Source organism: Ammodytes marinus, assembly GCF_949987685.1.
Source record: "Ammodytes marinus genome assembly, chromosome: 10".
Lineage (NCBI taxonomy): Eukaryota > Metazoa > Chordata > Actinopteri > Uranoscopiformes > Ammodytidae > Ammodytes > Ammodytes marinus.
The window spans coordinates 6,369,201-6,392,995 of record NC_137214.1 but is presented as its reverse complement, the minus strand read 5'-3'; the positions used below and the strand labels follow the sequence as shown (position 1 = coordinate 6,392,995).

At 45.9% G+C, this 23,795-nt stretch overlaps 1 protein-coding gene across 4 annotated transcripts in view; it reads right to left on the bottom strand.

Moving 5' to 3' along the window:
* The window catches only part of ankhd1 (ankyrin repeat and KH domain containing 1), a 33,419-nt gene that overhangs the window by 1,890 nt on the left and 7,734 nt on the right, over positions 1–23,795 (bottom strand). Inside the window, exons 3-35 of one of the 4 annotated variants that reach the window (XM_080035685.1) lie at positions 18,644–18,800; positions 18,308–18,455; positions 17,733–17,880; positions 17,402–17,635; positions 16,829–16,923; positions 15,876–16,031; positions 15,239–15,320; positions 14,417–14,608; positions 14,190–14,299; positions 13,552–13,639; positions 12,820–12,947; positions 12,556–12,699; positions 11,781–11,913; positions 11,389–11,651; positions 10,787–11,074; positions 9,961–10,360; positions 9,534–9,673; positions 9,305–9,416; positions 8,397–8,542; positions 8,121–8,263; positions 7,333–7,546; positions 7,034–7,209; positions 6,268–6,430; positions 6,083–6,178; positions 5,854–5,970; positions 5,569–5,737; positions 4,799–4,998; positions 3,995–4,329; positions 3,639–3,791; positions 3,270–3,419; positions 1,171–2,731; positions 658–847; positions 35–412 (exon numbers count right to left, since the gene is read on the bottom strand). In XM_080035685.1, coding sequence (XP_079891811.1) covers positions 35–412; positions 658–847; positions 1,171–2,731; positions 3,270–3,419; positions 3,639–3,791; positions 3,995–4,329; positions 4,799–4,998; positions 5,569–5,737; positions 5,854–5,970; positions 6,083–6,178; positions 6,268–6,430; positions 7,034–7,209; positions 7,333–7,546; positions 8,121–8,263; positions 8,397–8,542; positions 9,305–9,416; positions 9,534–9,673; positions 9,961–10,360; positions 10,787–11,074; positions 11,389–11,651; positions 11,781–11,913; positions 12,556–12,699; positions 12,820–12,947; positions 13,552–13,639; positions 14,190–14,299; positions 14,417–14,608; positions 15,239–15,320; positions 15,876–16,031; positions 16,829–16,923; positions 17,402–17,635; positions 17,733–17,880; positions 18,308–18,455; positions 18,644–18,800 — 7,209 coding nt within the window. Of the gene's footprint in view, positions 1–34; positions 413–657; positions 848–1,170; positions 2,732–3,269; positions 3,420–3,638; positions 3,792–3,994; positions 4,330–4,798; positions 4,999–5,568; positions 5,738–5,853; positions 5,971–6,082; positions 6,179–6,267; positions 6,431–7,033; positions 7,210–7,332; positions 7,547–8,120; positions 8,264–8,396; positions 8,543–9,304; positions 9,417–9,533; positions 9,674–9,960; positions 10,361–10,786; positions 11,075–11,388; positions 11,652–11,780; positions 11,914–12,555; positions 12,700–12,819; positions 12,948–13,551; positions 13,640–14,189; positions 14,300–14,416; positions 14,609–15,238; positions 15,321–15,875; positions 16,040–16,828; positions 16,924–17,401; positions 17,636–17,732; positions 17,881–18,307; positions 18,456–18,643; positions 18,801–23,795 lie in introns of all 4 variants that reach the window. The other 3 variants (XM_080035687.1, XM_080035684.1, XM_080035686.1) reach the window with 3 other exon arrangements.

Here is a 23,795-nt window from a genome sequence, read left to right as displayed (position 1 = left end):
TAAAACAAAGTAAAAAGACAGAATTTGCTCTTACCCGAAGCGCTGCCGACCCCAAACGACCAGATGCCTCCCTGTCCCACGGACGCCGTGTAGTTGGTGGTGAGCAGCGGCGGGTTGACCGAGCCCGTCTGCCTGATGCGGGCCAGCCTCTCTGTGCCTATGGGGGGCGGCACCTTCCGGTCCTGCTGAGAGGAGCCGCCCTGCTTAGGCTGGGGAGGGGGGGCCGCCGCCGAGGTGTTGAGGGCCGAGGAGGACACCGTGGAGGGAGGGGGAGCAGGAGATTCACCTGATGTGGATGCACTCCATGGGTGAGGGGAAAAGTGCTGTCTGCTGAAGGAGGGCCCGCCGACCCCCGAGTGATGCTGCAGATACACAGGGCCGCCAGACATACTGGTGGGATAGCTGGTCAACGCTGTGGGGGCGCATCAAAGAGACAGGTCATTACTAAGCACATAAGAAGACAAACTGGCCTTCAATACTTCATTGTACCAAAAGAAACATGATGTTATTATATCTAGTTGCACTCATACTGTTACTAACCCCTATTTTGTTGTGGATATTTTATTTCGTGTTTCTCAATCTCAAAAGGAATAACCTACTTCAATAAAAAGATGAACAAAATGATGCTGTATAATGCAAAAGGAGAAGCCATGTTACCGATAGGACTGTTGACCATCCTCTGTGAGGCAGAGCGGTAGCCCGGGGCTTTGGAGCTGTCTGGAGGAGGGGGGGGCATCATGTTCTCCATCTGGCCCATGCTCATGTAGGCCTGGGGGCCCGAGTACGCCTGCTCGGGAGGAGACCGAGTGGGCAGATGACATGCACCCCACACCTGATTGTTCCCAACCTATAACAAAAAGGCAAGCACAGTAGAGAACTGAGTTACATTTATCGGATTTAAGGGAAGCAAACAACTTCGCATCCGTCTGATTAACTTGTATGCTTAGCTCTTATGTGGTAGCTCCAACTGGAAGTGCTTTGGTTTTACTGTAATTCGGTTTTACACAATGCTCTAATCAGCGTTGATTGTTAACGCTGTTAGCCCAAGTTATCTCATGTGTAACAGTGTGTAACCTTATTCAGTGTCATTGGTGGTCACTGTATAAGAACAGGTCAAAACACAATGTGTGGCTAAGGTTTTTTAGAGTCTTAACGGTCACTTCCACTCACCTGGCTGTTGTTATCGAAGATGCTGCTGAAGTTGAAGAGGCCTGCGGGGCCGAAGTTGGGCGGCATCTGCTGAGGCGGCTTGCCCGCGTTGGACACGTGCTGCATCTGTGAACCGTTCATCATGCCCATGTTACTGTTGACCTGCATGGAGCCTGGAGCCTGGCCCTGCACCTGGGGAGGCATGGAGCTGGGCTGGGACGTCTGGTTCTGGCTCTGCTGCTTGTGGGCTTCCTGCTGAGCGTTGAAGGGCACGAACACAGACTGCTGCTGCTGCTGCTGTTCAGGTAGGGAGTAGTAAGGCCCCGGTGGCTGCATACGGTGGGACACTCTGGGTGCGGGTGCAGAGAAGTGGGGCACGGTGTTGTTGGGGTGAGACACGTTGTGTGAGTGCACGGGAGCGGGCTGCGCCGTGGGGAGATGAGAGCTGTGCTGGGGGTTGAGGAGCGGGGGAGGAGCCTCTGAGGACGAGGAGGGAGGGGCTTGTAACTGCTGCTGCTGCTGTCGGGGCTCGGGCTTGGGCGGCAGAGCCATGGAGGAGGAAGAGAACGCCGAGGAGCTGGTGGCCTCGCTGACGGACACAGCCTGGCTCTCTGTAGGTAGAGAAGAGGGCTTGTCTTTCCCAGACGCGTTGGGCTCAGCTTTAGTCAGCTGGATGGCAGCCTGTGAGAGAGGGCCCACTGACTGCTGCTGCTGAGCTGAGTTGGGGGTCGGTGCGGTGGAGTTGTGATGTGCAGGAGATCCAGTGCCTCTTACTGCATTGTTGCTGCCGTTAGCAGAATTAGCGACAGAGACCGGAGCGACGCCGGCAGGCTTGGGGTCAGGGGCGAAGAGCTGTTTCCTGACCGAGGAAGGAGTGGGGATGGTGGGTTGAGGATTGTACGGGGTGGGGTTGGGGGTCTGGGGCGACGCTGCAGATGAAGACGTGTGAGGCGCGCTGCTATTGGTGGTGGTATTGGTGGTGGTGAGCGAGGCTCCGGAGCTCTGGTGCTCACCGTGGGTAGAGTTGTTGTTGGGTCTGGCCTGGCCTCCTCCAGCGGTGCCGGTTCCTCCTCCGTTGTGTTTGGGGGAGCTGTTAGCACTGCCGGGGCTCACGGGGCGCACGGGGAAGGGTCCCCAGGTGCTGGCGGCGGGCGAGAAGGTGCCACCGAACTGGGCCATGGGGAGGCGAGGGTGTCTGATCTGGTGCATGGTCTGAGCGGCCAGGAGAGCCAGCTGAGGGTGAGCGTAGGCCAGGGGCAGAGACACGGGGAAAGGCTGTCTGACGTTGGACGACAGGCCCTTGCCCAGCTTACCGGCCGCCTGCGAGAGGGAGGATGAAGAGGACGACGAGGAGGAAGCCTGGAAGGACATGCCCGCCGAGGTGACCAGCGAGCTCAGAGCCTTGGGCCCCGTGCTGGAGCCACTGGAGGCCCCCGTGGCGCTGGGGAAGGAGGCCGAGCTGGCCTTAGAACCGGGCGCTCGGATGTGGTTGCGTGGGATCAGGTCTTCCAGCTCCTTGGCCGGGTCCTGGATGAGAGCGTTGATCAGCTGGACCGCATAGCGTGTAGACTCCGTGCCGCCTCTGTAACAACAAAGAACGCTTTATGAGGACGAGGTTTTTGTGTTTTAAGTTTAAGTCAACAGTGATGACATAGGTCATTGTGATAATGTTTGAGACAGATTTTACCGATGATTAAGGTATATCGATGATTTTGGGTATGTTGCATAACACAGCCAATTCCTTTTTAAGGAACCAAAAAGTGTTTCTTTAATGGTCTGCAGCACATGCAGTTATTATACCCACTGCTGATGTCTGCTGATGCAATCAGCCATTTTGGCTGGTTATTTGAGCTTTGCACTAGAAATAGCAAATGTGCAGGTTTACCATTTTAATGTTGGACTAAGAAGCAGGCACCAACTCTACACCAAGGACTGTGCACTTAACGTTTTAATTTGTAGCAGCATTTTGAGTGGAATTTATTTTAAACACCATGTAGGAATGTTGCATTATGGGTACTAGTCAAAAGACCAATGAATTATTACATCATCCAGATGGAAAGCTTTATGCACCTAACAAAGTGTGAGGGTGTTTGCAGGCCAGCAGGGGGCGTCAGGGTTACCTTATGGTGATCATCCTCTCCCCGTTCTTGTCCTTCTGCTTGTCTACGTCGATGTGAGCTCCCGTCACGTCCTGGATGGCTGTGATGTTGCAGCCTCCTCGGCCCATGATCCGAGATACAACAGAGGCCGGCACGGACAGCTTCTTTGATCTTCAAAAAGAACCAGGGAAATGTCATTAGTTTATGCCTCTATGCTGGCAGATGGTAACACTGCTGGTTTTCAAATCTACATTAACTGACTAAGCAAAAACAAGATCTGTCCGGAACTTGTACAGATTTGTGGACATTTCAGTATAACTTTGCCATGTCAATCAAATCCCTGAGGAGAGGTTGCTATGTAAACGGATGAAGATGAAATGAACTACTGACCTTCTGACCACCTCCTTCCAGCCTTCTTCTCTCTTCTGGCCTCTCTTGGGACTGGTGAGGCTGAGTTTACTGTTGGGCGAGGTGATGGGAAGAGCCATGGTCTTGAATGGAGAGGGCAGAGGGTTGGAGATGGAGTCGCTTGTGTCCGGAGCTCTGGGATGTAAAAAGGGACAAACAGTCAGGTTAGGGCCGGGCCTTCCAAACTTACCCAGAGCTGTAAATGACTAAAGTTAAATTCCATACAATGTAGGAACCCTGACAGTAACACTCATTTAGAATCATTAGTCACATTTGTGGACACTCCTGAAATGATCTGGAGACGAGAATGTAGCAATTTCGGGTTGGGGGGGACTCACTTTTGCATTGGTTTTGAGATGGAGACGGTGACCTTGTTGTCCAGCGGGGGACAGTGCCTCTTGTCGGGCTGGCGTGGCGGCAGCAGGGCCTGGGCCGGGGGGGCGGAGGTGGAGGAGGAGCTGGAGGAAGAGGAGGAGGAGGACGAGGCGGAGGAGGTGAGGTCGGGCAGGTAGTTGAGCTCCTGGCTCTTGCCCCCGCTGCTGCTGCTCTCGCTGGCACAGTCGGTGCTGTCCAGCGGGTCGGAGTCGCTGTTTGTGCCCGCCGCGCCCCCGCCACCGCCCCGCGGCTCGCCGTGGATCTTGTTCTTGTCCGCCTTGTGCTGTGCTAGTGCAACCTGGGACAGGGGAAGGACGCATAAAAAAAAGGGGGAATTTTAAATAATAATACATTTATTTTATATAGCGCTTTTCAAGGTACTCTAAGACAATCAAATGAGTACACAAGCAAATAAAAAAAAAAAACAGGTGTAGCAATAAAGCCAACACACAATAAACAAAAGCAAAGACAAGTATATTTAAGGTGAAACATAAAAATCGGCATATAAAAGCAGATGCAATAAATATCTAAAATAAATATGTAATGTATATATGTAAAAAATATGATATCATCATTGGCTGAAGGCTATTCTGAAGAGGTGTGTTTTGATCAGTGATTTGAATGTGTCCCGGTGGGTACAGTCTGGAATGTGCACGGGTAAGGAGTTCCAGAGGGGAGGGGGCTGCGATGGTGAAGGCTCTATTTAGTCTTGGTATATAGAGCAAAACAGACCAACAATAGCAATGGAGAGAAGCAGACGGGCTCACCTGCGGATCCTGTAATATGATTGGTTCGTTGGGCGAGGAGTCCTTGGTCTTGTTCTTTTTGTTCTTGCGGTTGGTGCTGGGGGTGGTGGCCACGCCCGCTCTCTTCTTCCCAAAGGCTGTGCTGAAGGTGGTGGAGGTGGCCGAGATACCGATGGTGGTGGTGGTGGTCGCACTGGGAGGCTCAATAGGAACCTCTTCTTCTGAAGAGGGGGGAGCAAATTCAAACAGGACAGGTTACCAACCACGCATTCCTAGTACAATATCACTACGTATTAAGAAACTACCATTGTGCACTTTCTTTAAGTGGGTACGAGGAGCTTTGAGTTTCTATTGATAGAGAACAACTTGTGTTTTCACAGCACCGCCTGATTTGGTGTGAATGCACCCTTAGAGACAGGAGTGGAAGAGAAAGAAAGAGAAAGAAAGAGATGGCAGGATGCTCCGTGATGAGGTGATGTACTTTTAAAACCAAGTAACTAGAAAAGTAACTTTGTTACTTTTTGAAAGTAACTGTGGCAACACTGATTACTATGTTATAAGAATAATGTTAATGGTGAGGCAAAGCAAACTTTGATTTAGGTCTGTTCATAAACAGGCTTTTCCCTGCTGCCTGCTGTTAATAGTTTGGTCTGAGTCTGAATGACTATAGGAAAATAGTGTTGTGTTTGCTGTTACATGTCATTTATAATCATCAGGGGAAAGTTTGAAACTGTTTTCATAAACAGTTAAAAGTTCCTGTGAAGAGGTTGAACCTGTAGTAAAACACATACCATCAGCTGAATCCTCCTTCAGCTCCAGCATCTCAGAGAAATCCTCCTTGGTTTTCTGCCCCTCCTCTTCCTCCATCTTTCTCTTCTGCTCCTCCTTCTTCTTCTTGCGTTTCTCCTTGCGTTTCTCACGTTTAACAGCCAGGGCCTGCTTCTTGCTCTCCTCCCGAGACTATCGAACACAAGACAGTTGTGTCAATAACATGGTTGTACTCATCCAGTGTAATGAGTGTACTGTACACAGACTGAGGTAACCTCCATAGCACAGCCCATAGGCTCTGTCATTACCTTCTCCAGGTCCAGCTCCTTGAGGAGAATGCTAGCGTTCTTGTTGGCCTCGGCCGCCTGCTGGTCTTTGGCTTTGACGATGGTCTCCATGCACTGGTGGCACTTCTTCAACAGCTCCTGTAACAACAGAGAGAGAGAACACACAGTTATGGCTCTGTTAGCATATCCAGCAGTTCTGTCAGTTATAAGAGATGTAGCAGTAACACGTGAAGAAGAAACCCATGCGTACCTTATCAGCGATGGTGGCGATATATCTCATGCACTCAATATCCGATGGGAACTGGTTGACTTCCTTTACCAGATACTGCACCACCTTCACGTGACCCTGAAATGTGATGACAGAATGTTTAGTGACCAGTGGCTCGCCAGAGAGCAGCGTGACACTAATGATCATGGTTGTGGAAAGCTTTGCACCTTGCGGAAAGCAGCCATGAGCGGGGTGATCTTGCGGTTGTCGGCTGCATCCACGTCAGCGCTGGCGTGCACCAAGAGCTGGACCACGTCAAAATGACCACCGTTCGCCGCCAGCCAGAGAGGAGTGTTCCCTTTCTTGTTTCGTACATCGATGTGGGCGCCCCTGTGATGAAAAAGTGTTCTCTTTAGGGTTGCAAAGGGGTGGAAAGTTTCCGGTAAATCTGTCTAGAACATTTGCCAGGAGAGAAATAATATAGTTAGATGGATTTAGTGCAATTGGGTTGCTTTAAATTTAGTAAATTCCCATTTATTCCCGTTAATTCCCAAAATTCCTGTTAATTCCCATGGAAAGTTTCCAACTTGGAAAATTCCCGAAATGTTGCCACCTTAGTTGTCTTTATCCATATAAAACCCAAATTACAACCTGAAAACAAGTTTAGTATGTTCCCTTTAAATCACCAAAAAGTGCCTTTATACTTCTACCACACACGTATGAATGGTGTCAAACATTAAGTGTCATAGGGCACATCTTATGCGCCATTGGTAGCTGTAATACATCCAGCAGTATGAGGTTTTACTTAGTGATAGCATGTGCCAGCACAAAGTGCTACACATTGAATACTCACCTACAGGAAAATGATAACCCATTTGATTAACCCATTCTATAACGGCTAGTCACTCAACAAAAGCGACTACGGATTCTCTTATTGTATAATTAAAATAAAGTTCAATATGGTTCTGTATAAAAACACCCAAGAGCACTCACCTGTTGATGAGCAGCTCACAGAACTTGTAGTGACCCTTGTCTGCAGCGATGGTGAGGGCAGTGTCTCTGGATGAGGGGACAGGGGGAGCGTTGACATCGGCTCCTTTGTCCAGCAGCACTCGGCCCACCTCTGCGTACCCTCCTGAGGCTGCCTCCATCAGAGGGGTCAGGCCAGTCTGTGTGGAGGGACAAGTCACTTAGCAAGAGAGCCAGATACATAGTAGGCCCCACAACATTTACAACAGATGTCATTAAGTCTGGCAAGGTAAAGCCTGTGTGTCCTGGTGGCTGGTCCTCACCTTAGCGCGGTGCTCTACGTTGGCCTTGCGGTCGAGCAGGAGGCTGACGACCTCAGCGCGGCCCTGGAAGCAGGCCAGGGTCAGAGCCGTGTTTCTGTTGGTCTCGATCTGAGCGTTGATGTCGGAGCCCATGTCTAACAACAGCTTCACCGCCGGCACGTGACCGTTCATGGCTGCCAGCATCAGAGGAGAGATCCCCAGCTTGCTGCCAGTCCTGGGGAGAAGGGGGAAAAAAAGTCAGATTTTGTTAAGAAGCGAAAACATAATAATACATTGAACTGTCTAAATGTGCACACAGAAGCAACACAACCATCACTGAAAGGTTGTCTTTCAGTCAACATCATTATAATACTGCAATTTGGCAATTTGACATATATTTTCACTTCTTGACCTCAGCATTTATCAAGGTTGCAGCTGACATAATTGCTAATAATGTCCAATTCAGATTAAAATAAATAAAATAAAATATAAATAAAAAGGGATTGTATGGCGATAATGAACCTACCGGTAATATGGGTATACAGGTTAAATGAATAGGTCATTGTTTCTGATGTGTGCCTTGTTCTGTGTGAAGTTCTGTTCTGCTTGTGTTGTCTCTTTCCTTTCTCTTTATATTATTTGTATTTAAAAAAAAAGTATTTTTTTTAACATGGGAGGCCGGGAGACTACAGATGAAAATAAGTCTTTTTGGCTAATTCTGGCATTTTTAACCCACCGTAAAATCACGTGTTGTATTCATTTTGCACTGTCCCCTTCTTCAAATCAACTAAACCCAAGTTGTGGCTCACCTGGAGTTGATCTCGGCTCCAGCGTTGAGGAGTATCTTGATGATGTTGACGTAACCCCCGGACGCAGCCAGGCTGAGAGGCGTGTAGTCGGACACGTTACGGTGTTCCTTATTGGCTCCCCGAAGCAGCAGCAACTCAACCACCTGACCAGGACAGAGTGACGGTTACACACACACACACACACACACACACACACACACAGTTAAAGCCAGGAACAGGCTTAAAAGGGTGGGAATGTGGCTACAGTGAAGGTGAAGTGAAAGACACTGCGTTTACCTCCTGTCGTCCCCCAGAGCAGGCCAGGGAGAGGGGCGTGTCTTTGGTTCTCTCTGACTGAGCCTCAATGTCACCCCCTTTGTCCAGCAGCACTTCCACCACTCCCACGTGGCCAGCAGTGGCAGCCAGGATCAGAGGAGTGAAACCTGGGGAGAAAACAGGGAATATGAGGGGGAGTTTTTCTGGACACTTCATTTTATGAAACACTTATTATGAATTCAAATCCAAGTGATACCTCCCTTAGAAGTCCTTTATTACGCCAATTTTATAATCATGTGCCTGCATGGAAAGGCAGCACATTTAACAAGTCTAGTTACTCTTCCTCACACTTTTTTCGCTACTCCTCCCACACTGTTGCACGCAGAAACGCCTAAATTCATCCAAACGTGCGGCCCCACTGGAAATGGTGTGTTATAACTTTTCTAAGCAATCTGCCACATGGCGGCGCTATAATTAAGCCCCAAAGAAAAAAATGCGTGAGAGGTCGATTGACTCAAACTTTCACACACAAAAGTCCAGCTCTGGACTATGGACATTGGCCATGATAGATTTGATCTAATATGCATAAACTGAAATAAAGTCATGTGACATCTCTTTTTTGGGGGGATTTAGATCTATCATCACCACATTTTGAAGGCAACCTTTTGATACTGACTTAGACATGTCTAGAACATTTTAGCGGGATCGGTAAAGAAACATGGCCGCCATTGGCTAAAACCTCTTCACAAGGGCGGGGCTTGGCTGATCATTTGCCAACAGTCTGAACAATTGTATTGATCTTCAGCACGTGTGTGTCAATAGTTTTACTTAAGCATTTTGAGCCCGGCCAACAGGGGGCGCCTCGAATACCAGGCTAGCATTTAGCAACAGGCACGTTCTAAATTTCAACTGGAATGATCTAGTCATACCTTTTTTGTCCCGGTGCTCGATGTTGGCTCCCCGCGCGATGAGGACGGACACAAGCTCCTCATGTCCCCCTGCACACGCCAGCGTCAGGGCTGTGTCATGGTTACTCTCCGTCTGTGTGGGGGGGGGGGAAACAAACATCTCTTAACAGAGTAGGAGAGGGCTGTGTGTGTATTCGTGTACTGTCTATTTGAAATCTCTCAGTCCTGTTACAGTGGCATTGTGTCTTACATGTGCGTCTATGTCGACCGAGGGGTAGAGGGGCAGGACTGAAGGGGACGAGGCCATGTTTGAGGGCATCTGCGTGGGTGGCTGGGACAGGGGCGTGGGTGAGGTTGTAGTGTTCAGCATGGGCACACGGCTGCTAACGGCTGAAATGAAAAAGAAAGAAGAAAAATGTTTATTATGAGTGCAAGAAGATGAGGGATTTAGCAGACACATACATCCAATGAGAGTCAACAACAATGACCTTGTTAACATGAACAGCTAATTCTGATTGAGGTCCCTATTCTGGTGAAGACCATATTCCAATGTAACCGACATTCATTTATATTAAAAAAGTTACGCACTATAGCTTTAACCGGGTTAATGTGGGAATGTTGCTGTCCATGTAAAGGTGGCCAATGTCAAGTCAGCTGCAAGAATAAACTGAACTTGCCTGCCATGATGTCGTCTAGCGTGTCTGTGAGCGTCTGTGCGGGCGTAGCGACCATGAGGCCGTCTGGGGTCTGCTGAGGTATCATACCCGGGCCTAACCCGGCCGGCTGCTGGCCCAGCATCTGCTGCCCCACCAGGACCCTCTGCAGCTCTGGACTGGTGCTCCCTGGGTAATCTGCAGGGTTGTAGTCGGGTAGGGGCTGGATGGGCACGAAGGCGGTCTGGAGGGGGGGAGGCGGAGGCTGCGGTTGGGCCTGCGGTGAGGGGGGCAGGGGGGGTTGTGGAGGCTGCGTTCCGTCCCTGTACAGGATGGTTCCCACCTGAGGAAGCTTGGGGTAGTCGTCCTCTTCTCCGTCCGCCTCTTCCTCCGAACCCTCCTCATCTTCGTCCTCTTCCTCGTCCTGAAACAGAAAACACACAGTAAGGCCATGGGAACAACACGTGGGCAGGGGATTTTCGTAACCGTAACTTTTTTTACTGTGTTGTTTGGCCTGTTGTCTAAAGGCAAGCATCACAACCGGGAAACTAAAAACGAGGCGTTCTGAAAACCGCAGAGAATCAATGATATATTAGATGGAAGGCTTTTAATGGGAAAATCAACTTCTGGAACCAGAGCTGCCGAAAAAGGTGGACAGTCACTGTTGAGCTACTGGCCTGGCATGATTACTTCATTGTTTTCAATAGATTTCTTGTGCCGTCATGTGTACGGAGACATATTCTAAAACAGTGTAGAGTGTACGGGCATTTTTCTGGAAAACGGAAGGTGGAAAAATGGGTGTCAAAACTAATCATTTCAGATCAAAAAACCAAATGAGTGCGGGTCTCACCTCTTCCCCTTCGTCCCCTGGCTGCTCGTCTTGCTCCCCGTCTCTGTTGGCCTCCTCGTCGGTGTCGGAGCCGGTGTGTAGCATGGCCCCTGCTGTGGTGGGGAGGGGCCCCTGGGCACACGGGGTGGTGCCGGGCCCCGGGCCTGGGCCCTGGCTCTGCCCCGCCTCCTGCTCCTCCTTTAAACCCTTGGCCTCCATGTATTCTTTGGTGAACTGTTGCTGTGTTTTCAGCTGCAGCTGGCGCTCCACCTTCTGCAGCTCCTTCAGGATCTTCTTCTTCTTCTGCACCTGAGGGGGCGACAGCCACAGGGCTTGTTGGACTAACTTATGATACGGTGCAATGCATGCTCAATAATATTAAAAGGTGGAGTCAGCAATTTTAGAAAACACCTTTTGTCAAAATCAGTGAATATCTCACGATCCACTACCTGTGGGTTCTGTGTGTGTGGTGTTTATAAAACACATTTTCGGCGCACACACAGTAGGCTAACGAACAGGTACCAGATCATTAGGAGATACTCACTGATTATGCCATAAAGTGACAACAAGTGTACTCCTGAAAAGAAGATTGTAAATGAAAGCAGTGGCTGTATGAACAGTACCTGCTCCTCCCGGCTCTTCTTCAGCTCCTCTATCTTGTCTTTGGTGAGCGGCTCGCCCTGGATGAGCTCTAGCGACTGCAGCTGGGCCTTCTCGATGGCGCTGATTCTCTGGCCCAGTTCGTTGAGCTTGCCCTCCGTCTCCTCCACGATGCATTCTAGAGGCTGGCACAGGTGGAAGGGGGGCAGGGGCTCTGCTTCAGGGCCCCGGCCCGCCGAGCTGGGCACGCCGGGCTGAAGGGCGGCCTGTCTCTGTTTAGACACGCCTGGGAGATGGTGGGTTCAAAAGAAGTGGAGGATTTAGAATGCGTTGACAAATTAAATGCCATAGAAAAACATTGAGATTAAGGGTTAGAGAATGAAAAAAAACTCCATTGTAACTCAGCAACACTCACATGGGTGACACGACTTGCAGCCCTGATTACCTTTGCTGGAGACGGGCGGGGACGTGGCGATGTTGGATGGGGCACGGTCGGGCTCCTGAGGGGGAACCACCATGGCCAGGGCTTGGAATGGGACACGTGGAACCTGTCACCGCAGAAGGCATGTTAGTGTTAAGGTGAGACACTGTGAGCCAAAAGCATTGTATTCAAGCACTGGTACATTTTGAGATTTTTGGCAATTTTTTTCTCCCTTCAAAATCTATTTTTTCATACTAGAATAAAATGTTGGTAGATAATGTAGATGTACGTGTTAATTTGACTGAGCCTGAGTCTGTTTGCGTCTGTATATTTCTCCTGTACAAACCTCCATTATCTCAACATGACATTTTTTTAATACTAAAAAAATCTATATTTCTAAAGCACTTACATTAACTAAACTCCATAATCATTCTTAGCACTATTCTGAAGGTTATTACAACCTAAGACAAGACGAAAAAATTAATGTTTAAGACCTGTGCATAATATTTCTTTGATTTATCAAATTTAAATAAAAAGGCTGTATCCAAAATCTGTTCTGTTAAAAGTCTGGAATCTAGAATGTTTTTTTTCACCTTTATTTTATTTTTCCACTGGCTTTATCAATGTTTCAATTTAAGTAATCAACTAGCACATTTTTATGATATCTATTAGTTGCACATTTTAACCTGCAGCGTCTCTCCTTAGGTTATCACTACTAACAATTGATCCTACTTACAACACAAAAGGTCTTATTTGCTGCTGTGTGTACCTGAGAGGCGTCTTGCGAGGGGGGCGTGAGCTGGGAGAGGTCCGGGGCTGGGACAGACAGGATGTTGTTGGGGTAGTCCAACAGGTAGGAGACCACGTTGGTGTGGCCACCCTTAGCAGCTTCTATCAACATGGTGGACCCATCCTACAAGAAAAGACATTACAAGGGATGGTTTCAATAATGGATTTCTACACACATTGGGAGCGAGTGTATTTATTCGTTGAACTTGGTCTAATGGATATGCCATGGAGTGTTGAGCGTTACTTTGAGTCTGTGTGTGGGATCGGCCCCGTGCGCCAGCAGCAGCTCCACCACAGCCAGGTGTCCTCCAGCACAGGCCAGAGACACCACCGTGTGATCGTTGTTGGCAGTCGATCTGTTCACATTAGCACCTGGACAAGACAAGAAGAAGAAGAAGGTTAAACATGAACTTAATGTGTGAATGACGTATGAGTCTTATTAAATATAGCCATATTTATTAGCCGACGAGTAGAAATCTATCCAGGATGAAGCATCTTACAGCCCCAATTGTTGAAATCAGGAAAACTAAAAGAAAATGTAAGCTTTTGATCACATCATATAATTGTATCATTACTCATTTACTTGCACTATATTCCCTAATATGTTTTAATGTGCCTGATGTTTCATAATATTTCAAAATGTCGCCATATTCAAACTATTAAGTCAAAGTTGACCAAAACCAACCATAAAACAGTGGCCTTGACTAGTGACAAAGAAATGTGACCAAGCACAATACTTCATAAAAACACAAGTAATAATTCCAGATTCCAGTTTCAGGAAGTTCTGGGTTTTCAAGGAAGTTAACAGAAAAAAAATGCACTGAACCTGATCTGTGAAATGGGATCTACACGAGGAAAAGTCTGGGGCCATATTTTTAAATTCACTGGACTATGCGTGTATCAACAGTGCTTTTCCAAAAAAAAATAGGACTTGCTGTACATTTGAATGGATTTAGTCAATGATAAAATGACTCACCTTTGCTGATCAGAAATTGCACCGTACAGAGATGTCCTGCCCTTGCTGCCTTCATGAGCGGCGTCCTCCCCCCTTCAGACTCATGTTCCTGGGGAGGGAAAAGGTGAAGACGTGTTTGTTAAGACTTTAAGTTTGTTGGATTAGAAGTCAAACAAAGTGACTTGAGAGTTTCTATATGGACAAGAGAAATCTCATTCTACAAAGTGCTGCGAGTACAATCTACAAGCTTTGTTTCACACAATAAATCCGTCCATCAAAAAGATGTGCACAAAAAGCACTCTGCATTACAAATGAGGCCTGTGCTAAGAATATGAATACAACAATTTATTGTGATATTTTTTTTAGTGGTGTCTGTATCGTATTGCCAGCTCTCAAAAATCAGAATTGGAGGAAGGATTTAAATTAAACTTTTGAATTTAATTGTTTTGAATCATCTGCTGAACTATCCAAATAATGTGATGTGATGTAATAATACAACCCAACTTGTAGACAACTTGTATTTCAGCTCTGTTTATGCATTTGGAATATCACAATATATTGCAATATGAACCAGCCCTATTACAAATACATTGTTGTTCTGGTGTTATCTAAACCTATGAAACGGGGCCTAGGTAATCGTATGTAGGACTTTGGCGTACCAAGTTGGCTCCAGCCTGCAGCAACACGTCGGCTACGTCGGTGTGTCCGTTCTCACACGCGTACGTCAACGCTGTGTCTCCCGTCGCCGTGGTGGCGTGTACGTTTGCGCCTGGGAGGGACGGAAATCAAGACATTACAATTGGTAGCGCACAGAAAAAGATAACCAAGGCATGTGTGTGTATCTCTTTGTTCCCTTTAGATGTGGAGTTGTGTGTGGTGGGCTCACCTGCAGCCAGTAGGTATTTGACCAGCTCCAGATGGCCCTCCTGTGCAGCCTCCATTAGAGGAGTGGAGCAGCCCAGTTCGATGTCAGCGCCCGCCTTGATGAGGAAGTCGGCCACTTCTAGGAAGCCTCCGCAGCACGCTAAAGTCAGAGCCGTCTCCTGGGTCTCCTCCGTCTGGGCGTTGATGTTAGCACCTGGACCACACAGCAAGAAATGATTTAGTGACTGGATTAAGTTATGAATAGATGAATTTTAGCTGAAGTTTATTTATTTATTTATTTGTTTTGTTTATTTATTTGACAGGGACAATGCACAGCTCATTAGCAGTACCAGAGTTAGCTATAAGCTCATTTTCATCTGCAGTCCCTGTTCAAAACGTATATGCATTAATAAATCAAATGGACCAATATCTTTCACAGATCACTGGTCTGCATTATATTCTTATAAGAAGCAGACAAATACAAATACAAATACACAGAGAGAGAGAGAGAGAGAGAGAGAGAGAGAGAGAGAGAGAGAGAGAGAGAGAGAGAGAGAGAGAGAGAGAGAGAGAGAGAGAGAGAGAGAGAGAGAGAGAGAGAGAGAGAGAGAGAGAGAGAGAGAGAGAGAGAGAGAGAGAGAGAGAGAGAGAGAGAGAGAGAGAGAGAGAGATGAGAGAGAGAGAGAGAGAGAGAGAGAGAGAGAGAGAGAGAGAGAGAGAGAGAGAGAGAGAGAGAGAGAGAGAGAGAGCTGGCCAAACAAATCAAAACGAGGGTGTACATTCACAGGAATAGCATTTGACATTGAGTTTCCCTTTCCAGACACAGGAGCCAAAGATTGCTTACCTTGAGCTAGCAGCAGTGCTACCATCTCCTCGTGGCCTTCTCTAGCTGCTTCCATCAGAGGCGTGTAGCCCTCGTCATTAACCTGGACACAAACACAAGCAAACATGGGGGTGAGTATGACTCACTGCAAGCTTACCATGTGGTGTATCTACTATCTACTCCCTCAGCTAACCGTGGTTTGGTAGTCAGATGAGAGTGCACAAATCCCTGAAGAAACATCTGTTGGCCTGACTACTTTTGATCCTGTGTTGAAGTGTGTTACCTTACTGCCAGCTTTTTTTCATTATTAACCTTTGAAATGACCAAATATTAGTTTTAGTATAGTCGATAGTCAATAACAAAATGATATTCCTATTTCCCGTTTTGGGCACATGTTCTCATCATAACTCTTAATTCTAGCTAGGATAGTAACTAACACAGTGGTAGCAGGGCAATAGGACGGTCGAAGGGTTGAAGGTTATTTCTATACTGCAGTATGTGTGAAATCTAAAGTCAGTTCTACAACTACATCATTCCTATTTATAGACACAGCTCCAGAACCCTTGATGTAAACTAGCAGCCAGTCCTTTTATTATATGGGTCTCTTTTTCTTTAACATGTGTGTTTGTATTTAGGCGTGTGTCTGTCGTCCACGCACCTCCTCCAGGTTGGCTCCTCTCTCTATGAGCAGGGCAGCCAGCTCTACGTGCCCGCCGCAGGCTGCCAGGGTGAGGGGAGACTCGAAGGAGTCGGCCGGCATGTTGACCTGCGCGCCGCTGTCCAACAGCAGCCGTGCCACCTCCACATGGCCGTCCTGGGACAGCGAGACACACACACAGAATGTAGAGATAAGCACCTGAATACATCGGTGTGCCATCGCTTTGCACCTTTTTCACAGTTAAAAACAGTCGGAGCAAACAGCATGAGGTGTTCCAACTCCCAGATGATCAATATTTAGTGTATTGATACATTGACAATAGTGTAATCATTTTTATGTCGACTGAAATAAATATGATGAACTCCAGGGATTCCCCCAGTGTATTCTAGGCATGGCGGTCGGGAATGCATTTATTTATAAGGGAGGAGATAAAAAAAAAAAATGTAATTGTTTTCATTGTTAAGCCTGTAAAGTAAACAGTAGGCTAATGTACGAACAAGCTTTATTTTTTCAACGCTAATTAATATTTTTATGTTTTAAATTGAGATATGCATTTTTTTTAAACTATCAATGATCTCTGTATTTTCCTTGAAAACCACTTAAGTAGACTAATAATAATACCATTTATTTATCAAATCGCAATATTGTCCACTATAATTTCATTAAATCTCACTATTGCCACCATGCCTAACAACTTTACTGGGGGAAACCCTGAACATTATTCAACTATTCTAGGTGTTTGTAGTTTGAAGTATATGACTGCTCACTGTGCTGAGAGCGCTGTCAAAACGCTTCAGAGTGTGGAAGGAAATTGACATTCAAAAATTAAAACCATTTTTTGTCAATTTTACTACATCTAGTATACTAGTCTGAAACAAAACTACAAGCAAAGCATCATGGCCAGGTAAAGTGAAAATATTAAAAAAGGGTAATGTTTAGGATCAGATGCTCACCATGCACGCCTCCATCAGTGCTGTGTGCATCTCATCTGTTTTATGTTCCTGGTCTGCTCCGGCCTCCAACAGAAAGCGTACCATATCCAAGTGACCTGCAGACAATAGCCCAAAAATACTCCTTTTTAAACTTTTTATCACCATTATTGTTAGTGGCACATAACCTCAATAAGGACAGACACTAGGGCTATACTAACATATTAATTCATCGACATATCGTTTTATTTGTTTTTGGATCAATGTATTGTCAGCTCTAAAAATCAATATTAAGTTGTAATGGGTTATGAACTACAAGGCAGTACGGTCATTTGCCAATAAATGACCAAGTTTTGAATTGGAATGAAAAGTTTCGAGATACTTTATTCACTGAATTACAAAATATAATGCGTTGTGATGTATGAAGACCACGCAGATTGTACACAGCACCTTGTTTTATATCTTTATGTGGAATATGGCAATATTTCACAACATGCATCGTATTCCAATGTATCGCGATATATCGTGATGCGTATCGTATCATTAAGTCATTGCCAATATGCAGCCCCTAACAAGACACTATATTTGAGCTCTGACCTTTGTAGCAGGCGAGTGTGAGAGCGCTCTCCTTGAACTCATTCGAGTGCGTGTTGATGCCGGCGCCGTACTCTAGGAGCACCCTGGCCACCTCCACGTGGCCCGCGCTGGCCGCCTCCATCAGAGGCGTGTGTCCGTTCTCGTTGTGGTCCTCTATGTTGGCGCCCTCTTTCAGCAGCACCTTCACCACGTCCACAAAGCCACCGGCACACGCGTAGGTCAGAGCTGTGTTTCCTGGTGAAAGAATAGGCCACGGGGATTATATCTGACTGAAAAGAAAAGGAAAGAAATCATTCGGATTTGATTTTTTATGATTTTTTTTTTTTTTTACCTGTTGACGATTGTGCATTGACGTCGGCCCCGTGGACCAGAAGCAGTTTGACGATATCCACGTAACCTCCGCTGGCAGCAGCCATTAGTGGCGTGATGTCCCCCTTGATGCCCCGGTCCTCCACATTGGCGTGCATGGCCAACAAGACCTTAAAGGGTGAAAGATGAATCGATTAAGTTAGGATACATGAAGGCTCGACACCGATGACCAATAATATCATCACAATGAACAAGTGATACTATAATTCTTTGAACTTTGTATTCATGTTATCCTAATATCTTGATGCTAAAGGCTGTATTCGTTTTCCCATGATGCTTTGGGAGAGTATTTTGACCAATGAGAGGTTTGTTTATCTGTCCATCTATAGGAGGCGGTCCATGTGTATACTTCAGGACTCGTAAAATGCAAGAGACAATTTGCATTTTCGAACTTTATTTTATGTCATCTGATCGGCCTTCATAAGGACTCCGGATCTAACTATTTTGAATGATTATGGGCTGATAGATAAGTTTTTGATCAATTGGTACACCCTTAGTAAATACAATTTTTTTTCAAAATGTCTTCCCACTACATACCTGTGCGAGTTCATAGTAGCCAGCCGAGCAGGCGAGGCACAGCAGGCTCTCTCCCTCTTCTGTGTGTTCGTTGACGCTCCGTCCCTCGTCCAGCAGTTTGCGAACAGCGTTGACGTCTCCGTCCGAGCACGCCTCCGCTAAACTACGGCTGAAAATAACCAGACTGCTACAATTACTGCCACTGTGACAGGCGAACGCACATACGCCTCACAACTACGCAATCACTTCCCAGGAGAAAGCAAACTCCAGAATTATTTCATGAAGGTTTTTAAGAACTCATTTATAGCCGGATAAACTGGTGTGTGTAACCAGCGTCGGTATGGGCGAGATACATACTTGTCGGCTTGGCCTGCGTTGAGTGTGTTTTCGGCTCTCATTCGGGTCAGGGCGGCTGCAGCTTCGTCCAGGGCGCAACTCACCGATGACGTCAGTCGCCGTAGAACCTCTGGGTCTGCAAAAGCTTTACCATCGGCAGTGGACAGTTTACCGATGCCTGCCGAACACCAAAAGGGCAGAGGTGCATAGGGCAAGGCAAACCACATGGGCAGCACAACCACACCAGACCAGATGAAGAAGCAAGTCCAGTCCAGCCAAATCCAATCCGGGGTTAGTAAGAGCAGACACAAAGAGGAAGGGGGTGGGGGGGAGGGGGGGGGGAATCACACACAGACACAGAAAACACACACAAGCATTTGTTAATATGGCTTAATATCTTCTTTCAATACACCATCTATGATTCTTAAATTCTAGCATTTTGACAATAACTGGGCCAAATGGTACAAGGTACAAAACAATATCCTTTGGGATTATATGAGAGTGTCCAGGTAGGAGCAGATATGTGACCAGGAATAGAATGAATACAGTGAGGGAGGCAATGTTAGTCCTATGCCTCGTTTCCACTGAGCAGTACGGTTCGGTTTGGCATGGCGTGGTTTGGTGGGGATCGGTAACCATAGATTTGCCTTGTGTTATCACTGCTGACAGCACCCTTACTTTGTAGGCGGGATTTATGCTGGACAGCGATAGCCATGGTCAGAGTATACAGTCTATGGGTCAGAGCCTTTGAACGGCGCTGGCCGCGGCAGCTACGTAACTATGGTGCCATCATAGCAGAAGGACATAGTGTAGCACGCTGGTTAATTCAAGGAAGAGAAAAAATGCCACACAATAAACAAAGAGCTGTACGGCGACATTGTGCTCTAAACCCAAGGCTCTTCACTCTTGCCAAGGTGACTACACAGGGGTTTATCTCTGGCACGGAAATGACTGCAGTGTGTAGCTCCACCCTTTTGGGACGGCTTGGTACCCTAACGTAAAGGGTGACCAAAATAAGTACACCATGGTATGGTTATTTTGGTACCCTTTCCAACTTTTGACAGTGGTAACGCAAATGACTGCATGCCATACCGTACCAAACCGAACTGTACCGCACGGTGAAAACTAGGTTAAAGGTTCAGGCTGTTAATGGTAGAAAAGAAAAGGGTCTCTTCGCGTGGGAATTATAGACGAGTAAGAGGCAGTGAACGTGAGAGAGACAGGAGACAGTGGTCGGCATGACGGAATAGCACAAACAAATATGTGTGTTTGTCGTGAGAGAAAAAGCCAAAGATGGAAACAAGAGGGACGAGCAAGCAAACAAACAGGTTGCTAATCACCTGCCTTAAAAGATCTTTTTCAGAAGATAGAACAAGAACAGTGTCCCAACCATTGAAAAAGCGTTCCAGCCTTTGTGTTGAGTGGGGAAGTGTCGGTTTTAAGGGCACGTGTTAAAATGAAGCAAGAGCAGCATATAGAGAAGAAAAACCAAGTGTCTCAGCCCTGCTATTAGCCAGACAGCAGTGAGCTTCGGCCCACTGTGGTCCTCCTGTGTTTTCACCACTAGGCCTGTGACTCCAGCTAAACTTAGTACGTCTCTACAGAAAAGGATTTCACAACGGTCCCTGAGGCACAGGGAAACAAGAGGTCGAGGAAGTTGATCATTAATGTTTTGCTGTGTCATGTTTACGGCAGAGAAAGCAAGAGGTTTATTGAACCAAAACAGACTGGACATACGTCTGGGTGTGACGCACTATAGATAAGTTCTATATTAAGAACAAGGTAAAGGAAACAAAGAAAACCAACTAAGGAGTGATCGTTTTATCTGAGCTGTTTTTTTTAGAAGGCCTATGTGAACAAATGTCAAATTCTACAGCTCTGAATCACACTTCAAACTCAAATAAACAATCTTCACCTATTTAGGTTGAATTTCCTTCTGTAAGCAAAATGGACTCTTGAGCTCTCACTGGAGGTAAAAGGGGCTGTGACTTGGCTGTACTAGCAGATATTTTTGAACTGGACGTTTCTGGCTAGCCACTGAGCTGTCCACACCCACTGTACCACCAAAACACACCATGCAATCTGAATAAACAGTTTTTATACTAGTTGCTAATTAAAATCTCAGACAATGTTTGTTTGAACAGCCAATGCAAAACTGCAAGCAAGTCAACATTAAAGGGTCACATATGATGCTCATTGTCAGGTCCTAAACTGTCATTTGGGTTTCTACTAGAAACTTTTCTCATGGTGCAGTGTCCACAAAACCCTTTATAATTTTCTAGCAGTGCTATTGCTTAATCTCCTCCGTCTGAAAAACTACGTTTTAAAGCCTGTCTCTTTAAACGCCGCCTTCCATAAAGCCAAATCTGCTCTGATTGGCCCTGAAGCTAATTGGCAGTGGCATCATACGGGGGAGAAATCTGACTGGAGTTATTGAACAAAGGATTTTGGAAAAGTGGAGGGGGAGAATAAGAGAGATGGTTGTTTTTTTCACATACTTTAGGAGTGTTTCTTCACACGTGCCATATTAATGTTGACAAACCATAATAAAAGTGCATTTTGCATAATATGTGACCTTTAAACCTTACTGTATGTCTAAACAAAAGCAGTAGTCAACAACCTGTCAATGTAGAAAACTAACTTCCTGATAGAGAAAATGGCTCACTAGGCAGCAATAAATCATGGCTTGCACCTTCTTTTTTTCTATTTCCCTTCATCAATTTGGCATACTAGCACTAGATCTTTTTTATTCAAGCTGATTCCAGCTTTTTAAAATGTTCACAAAGTGTCCTCAGCCACCAGGTGAGACCTTGGCCTATTGAAGCCCAGCATAAAGGGAGCCTGGATTCATGAAATCAAGTCCAAATCTAAGATGAAAGGGATGCACAGTGTGTTTACCCATAAGCACCTGCTCCTGCTAGCTGCGCCTGCTACCCTCCAATGTCTATGTTTTGTGTGACATATTTTCACACACAACATTCTCTTCTATAGTTGTGTTATAATAAAGTGTCTATATTAAAAACACACTTATCTGGCAGCACTGATACCAAGACATGTACATGCACGCTGCAGGGCGATTAACATGAACAAAGCTGGTAAAGTTAGGAGAATGTGTTGCCTTTTTTATTTTCCATAAAGAACCATCACTTTGCATCCAATTCACTCCATGAACTTTCCGACAAATTAGCAAAAAAAGAAAGAAAAGCAAATCAGACTTAAGATGCATAATAATAGAATTAAAGATGTGATCTACTATGTACTTTAGGCTCCAATATGAAGCGGACATCGTCTGACATAAAGCTTTCAATACATTTACCTGAAAAATTCCACACTAGGGCGGCCCTTGACTGAGAGGGTGTCTTTTCCCACACAAATATTTTTCTTCAATAAAAAAGGTCACATGAAAGCCTACAATGGTGTCCCATATCACGGGTCTCGTACAGGGTGTTCTCATTCTCCTGGGTCTGTACTACTTTGCATTGTGGGTAAGATGTTGCAATGATAGTGCTGGTGAGCCTTGGCTAATGAGTTACTGCAGTTTGCATTGTTAATCATATTCAGTCACTTTTAACATTGATGTAAAATATGTGTACAGTAATTAGCCTGAAAGACCCACTTATCTTGTGTCTGGTTGTAAGTGAACAAAACACATCTCAACTAGTTTTATGCAGGAATAGACTGGTGGTCAACTGACGAATGTTAACAAACAGACAACATAAGTGAACTGTGCAGTACCCATTTTTGTCAACCTTTCGTTGGGGTACAAAGCCATCCCAAAGGGTCCCAAAAGGGTGGAGCTACACACTGCAGTCAGTGCGAAAGATAAACCGCTGTGTGTAGTCACCTCGGCAAGAGCGAAGAGTCTTGTGTTTTGAGAAAAATGCTACACCGTGTCTTGCTGCTACGATGTCACCATATATTTACGTAGCATCGTTCAACGGCAACGACCAATAGACTGTACTCTTGCCAGCGGCTATCCCTAAGTAAGGGCGAGTGAAGGCAGTGGAAACACACTCTTGAACCGTTCTGTACCAAACCGTGCCGAACTGAACTGCTCAGTGGATACGAGGCAATACAGGCCTCTACAGTTTAGTTTAGCCAAAGCCACGGATCTGAAAAATGCTAGCTGGTGTTGTATGAGAGGAGTTTTTAAATCGACATGAGAAATCTTTTGGGGCCATGGATTACTGGACTGTACTGCAATGAGCCGCTAGTATATGTGCGTTTGACTTTTGTACATTGTCTTTTTTAATGTATTTTCTCTGTAACATGTATACTGCTGTAATAACTGCTAGGTCTGAACTATTTGGATGAATCAAGGTTTAACCCATTGATGACTATGGCAATCTAGGATGCATGTCCTTAATGCCTGAGGGTTTTCTGAAAAAAATACTACGAATTGTCAACGTCTACCAAAACCTTAATATCTAAGCCTGTGTAGCACATAGAAACATGAAATAAAATACATTTAAAAAAAGGTGAGGTTCATAAGTTTTATTTAAACATGCTCCCTAAGCGCTTACAAACCAACACATTTTTCTAAAAATCGTCAAAATTAGATGGGGGAGAAAAAAAAAGAATAAGTAATATAAAATATTTAAAAATAATGTGCTAAATGAGGTTATAATCCTGCTTCCTTTTAGCATGGATAGTAGTGACTGAGTGTGCAGTAGAGGGATAAAGAGACAGATATAGGAAGGAGGAGTTAGCTTTATTTTATTATTTAGTTAAGTTATCACTGGCACCATAAATCCGACTTCCCAGTACAACTGGAACGCAGACTGACTCCCGCTGTCGGGAGCCGATCAGCTGGTCCAAACGGCTGTATACCACAGAGATGAAAACGAAACTGAAACTTAACTATCGCCTGGCTGGGCTGAATACGAGTTGGAGCAGCAAAATATAGCCTAAATTCTTAAATATTGTTAATAAATAGATGCAATGTGTTGTGTGATTTTTGTCAGTAGTCTATAGTAGACCTAGATACTGCGCTCCGAACGCCACTAACTGTTCTGTAATACACTATTGCGGACACAGCCGGCTTTTTTTTTTTTTACGTGATTTTCGGCAAACCACACGACATTTGGGTGGTCACGTGGTCTTAAATCAACAAAACCCATATCCTGTGTATTTGAACCAATGACGGTGCATTCTATACTGCGCACGCCATGAA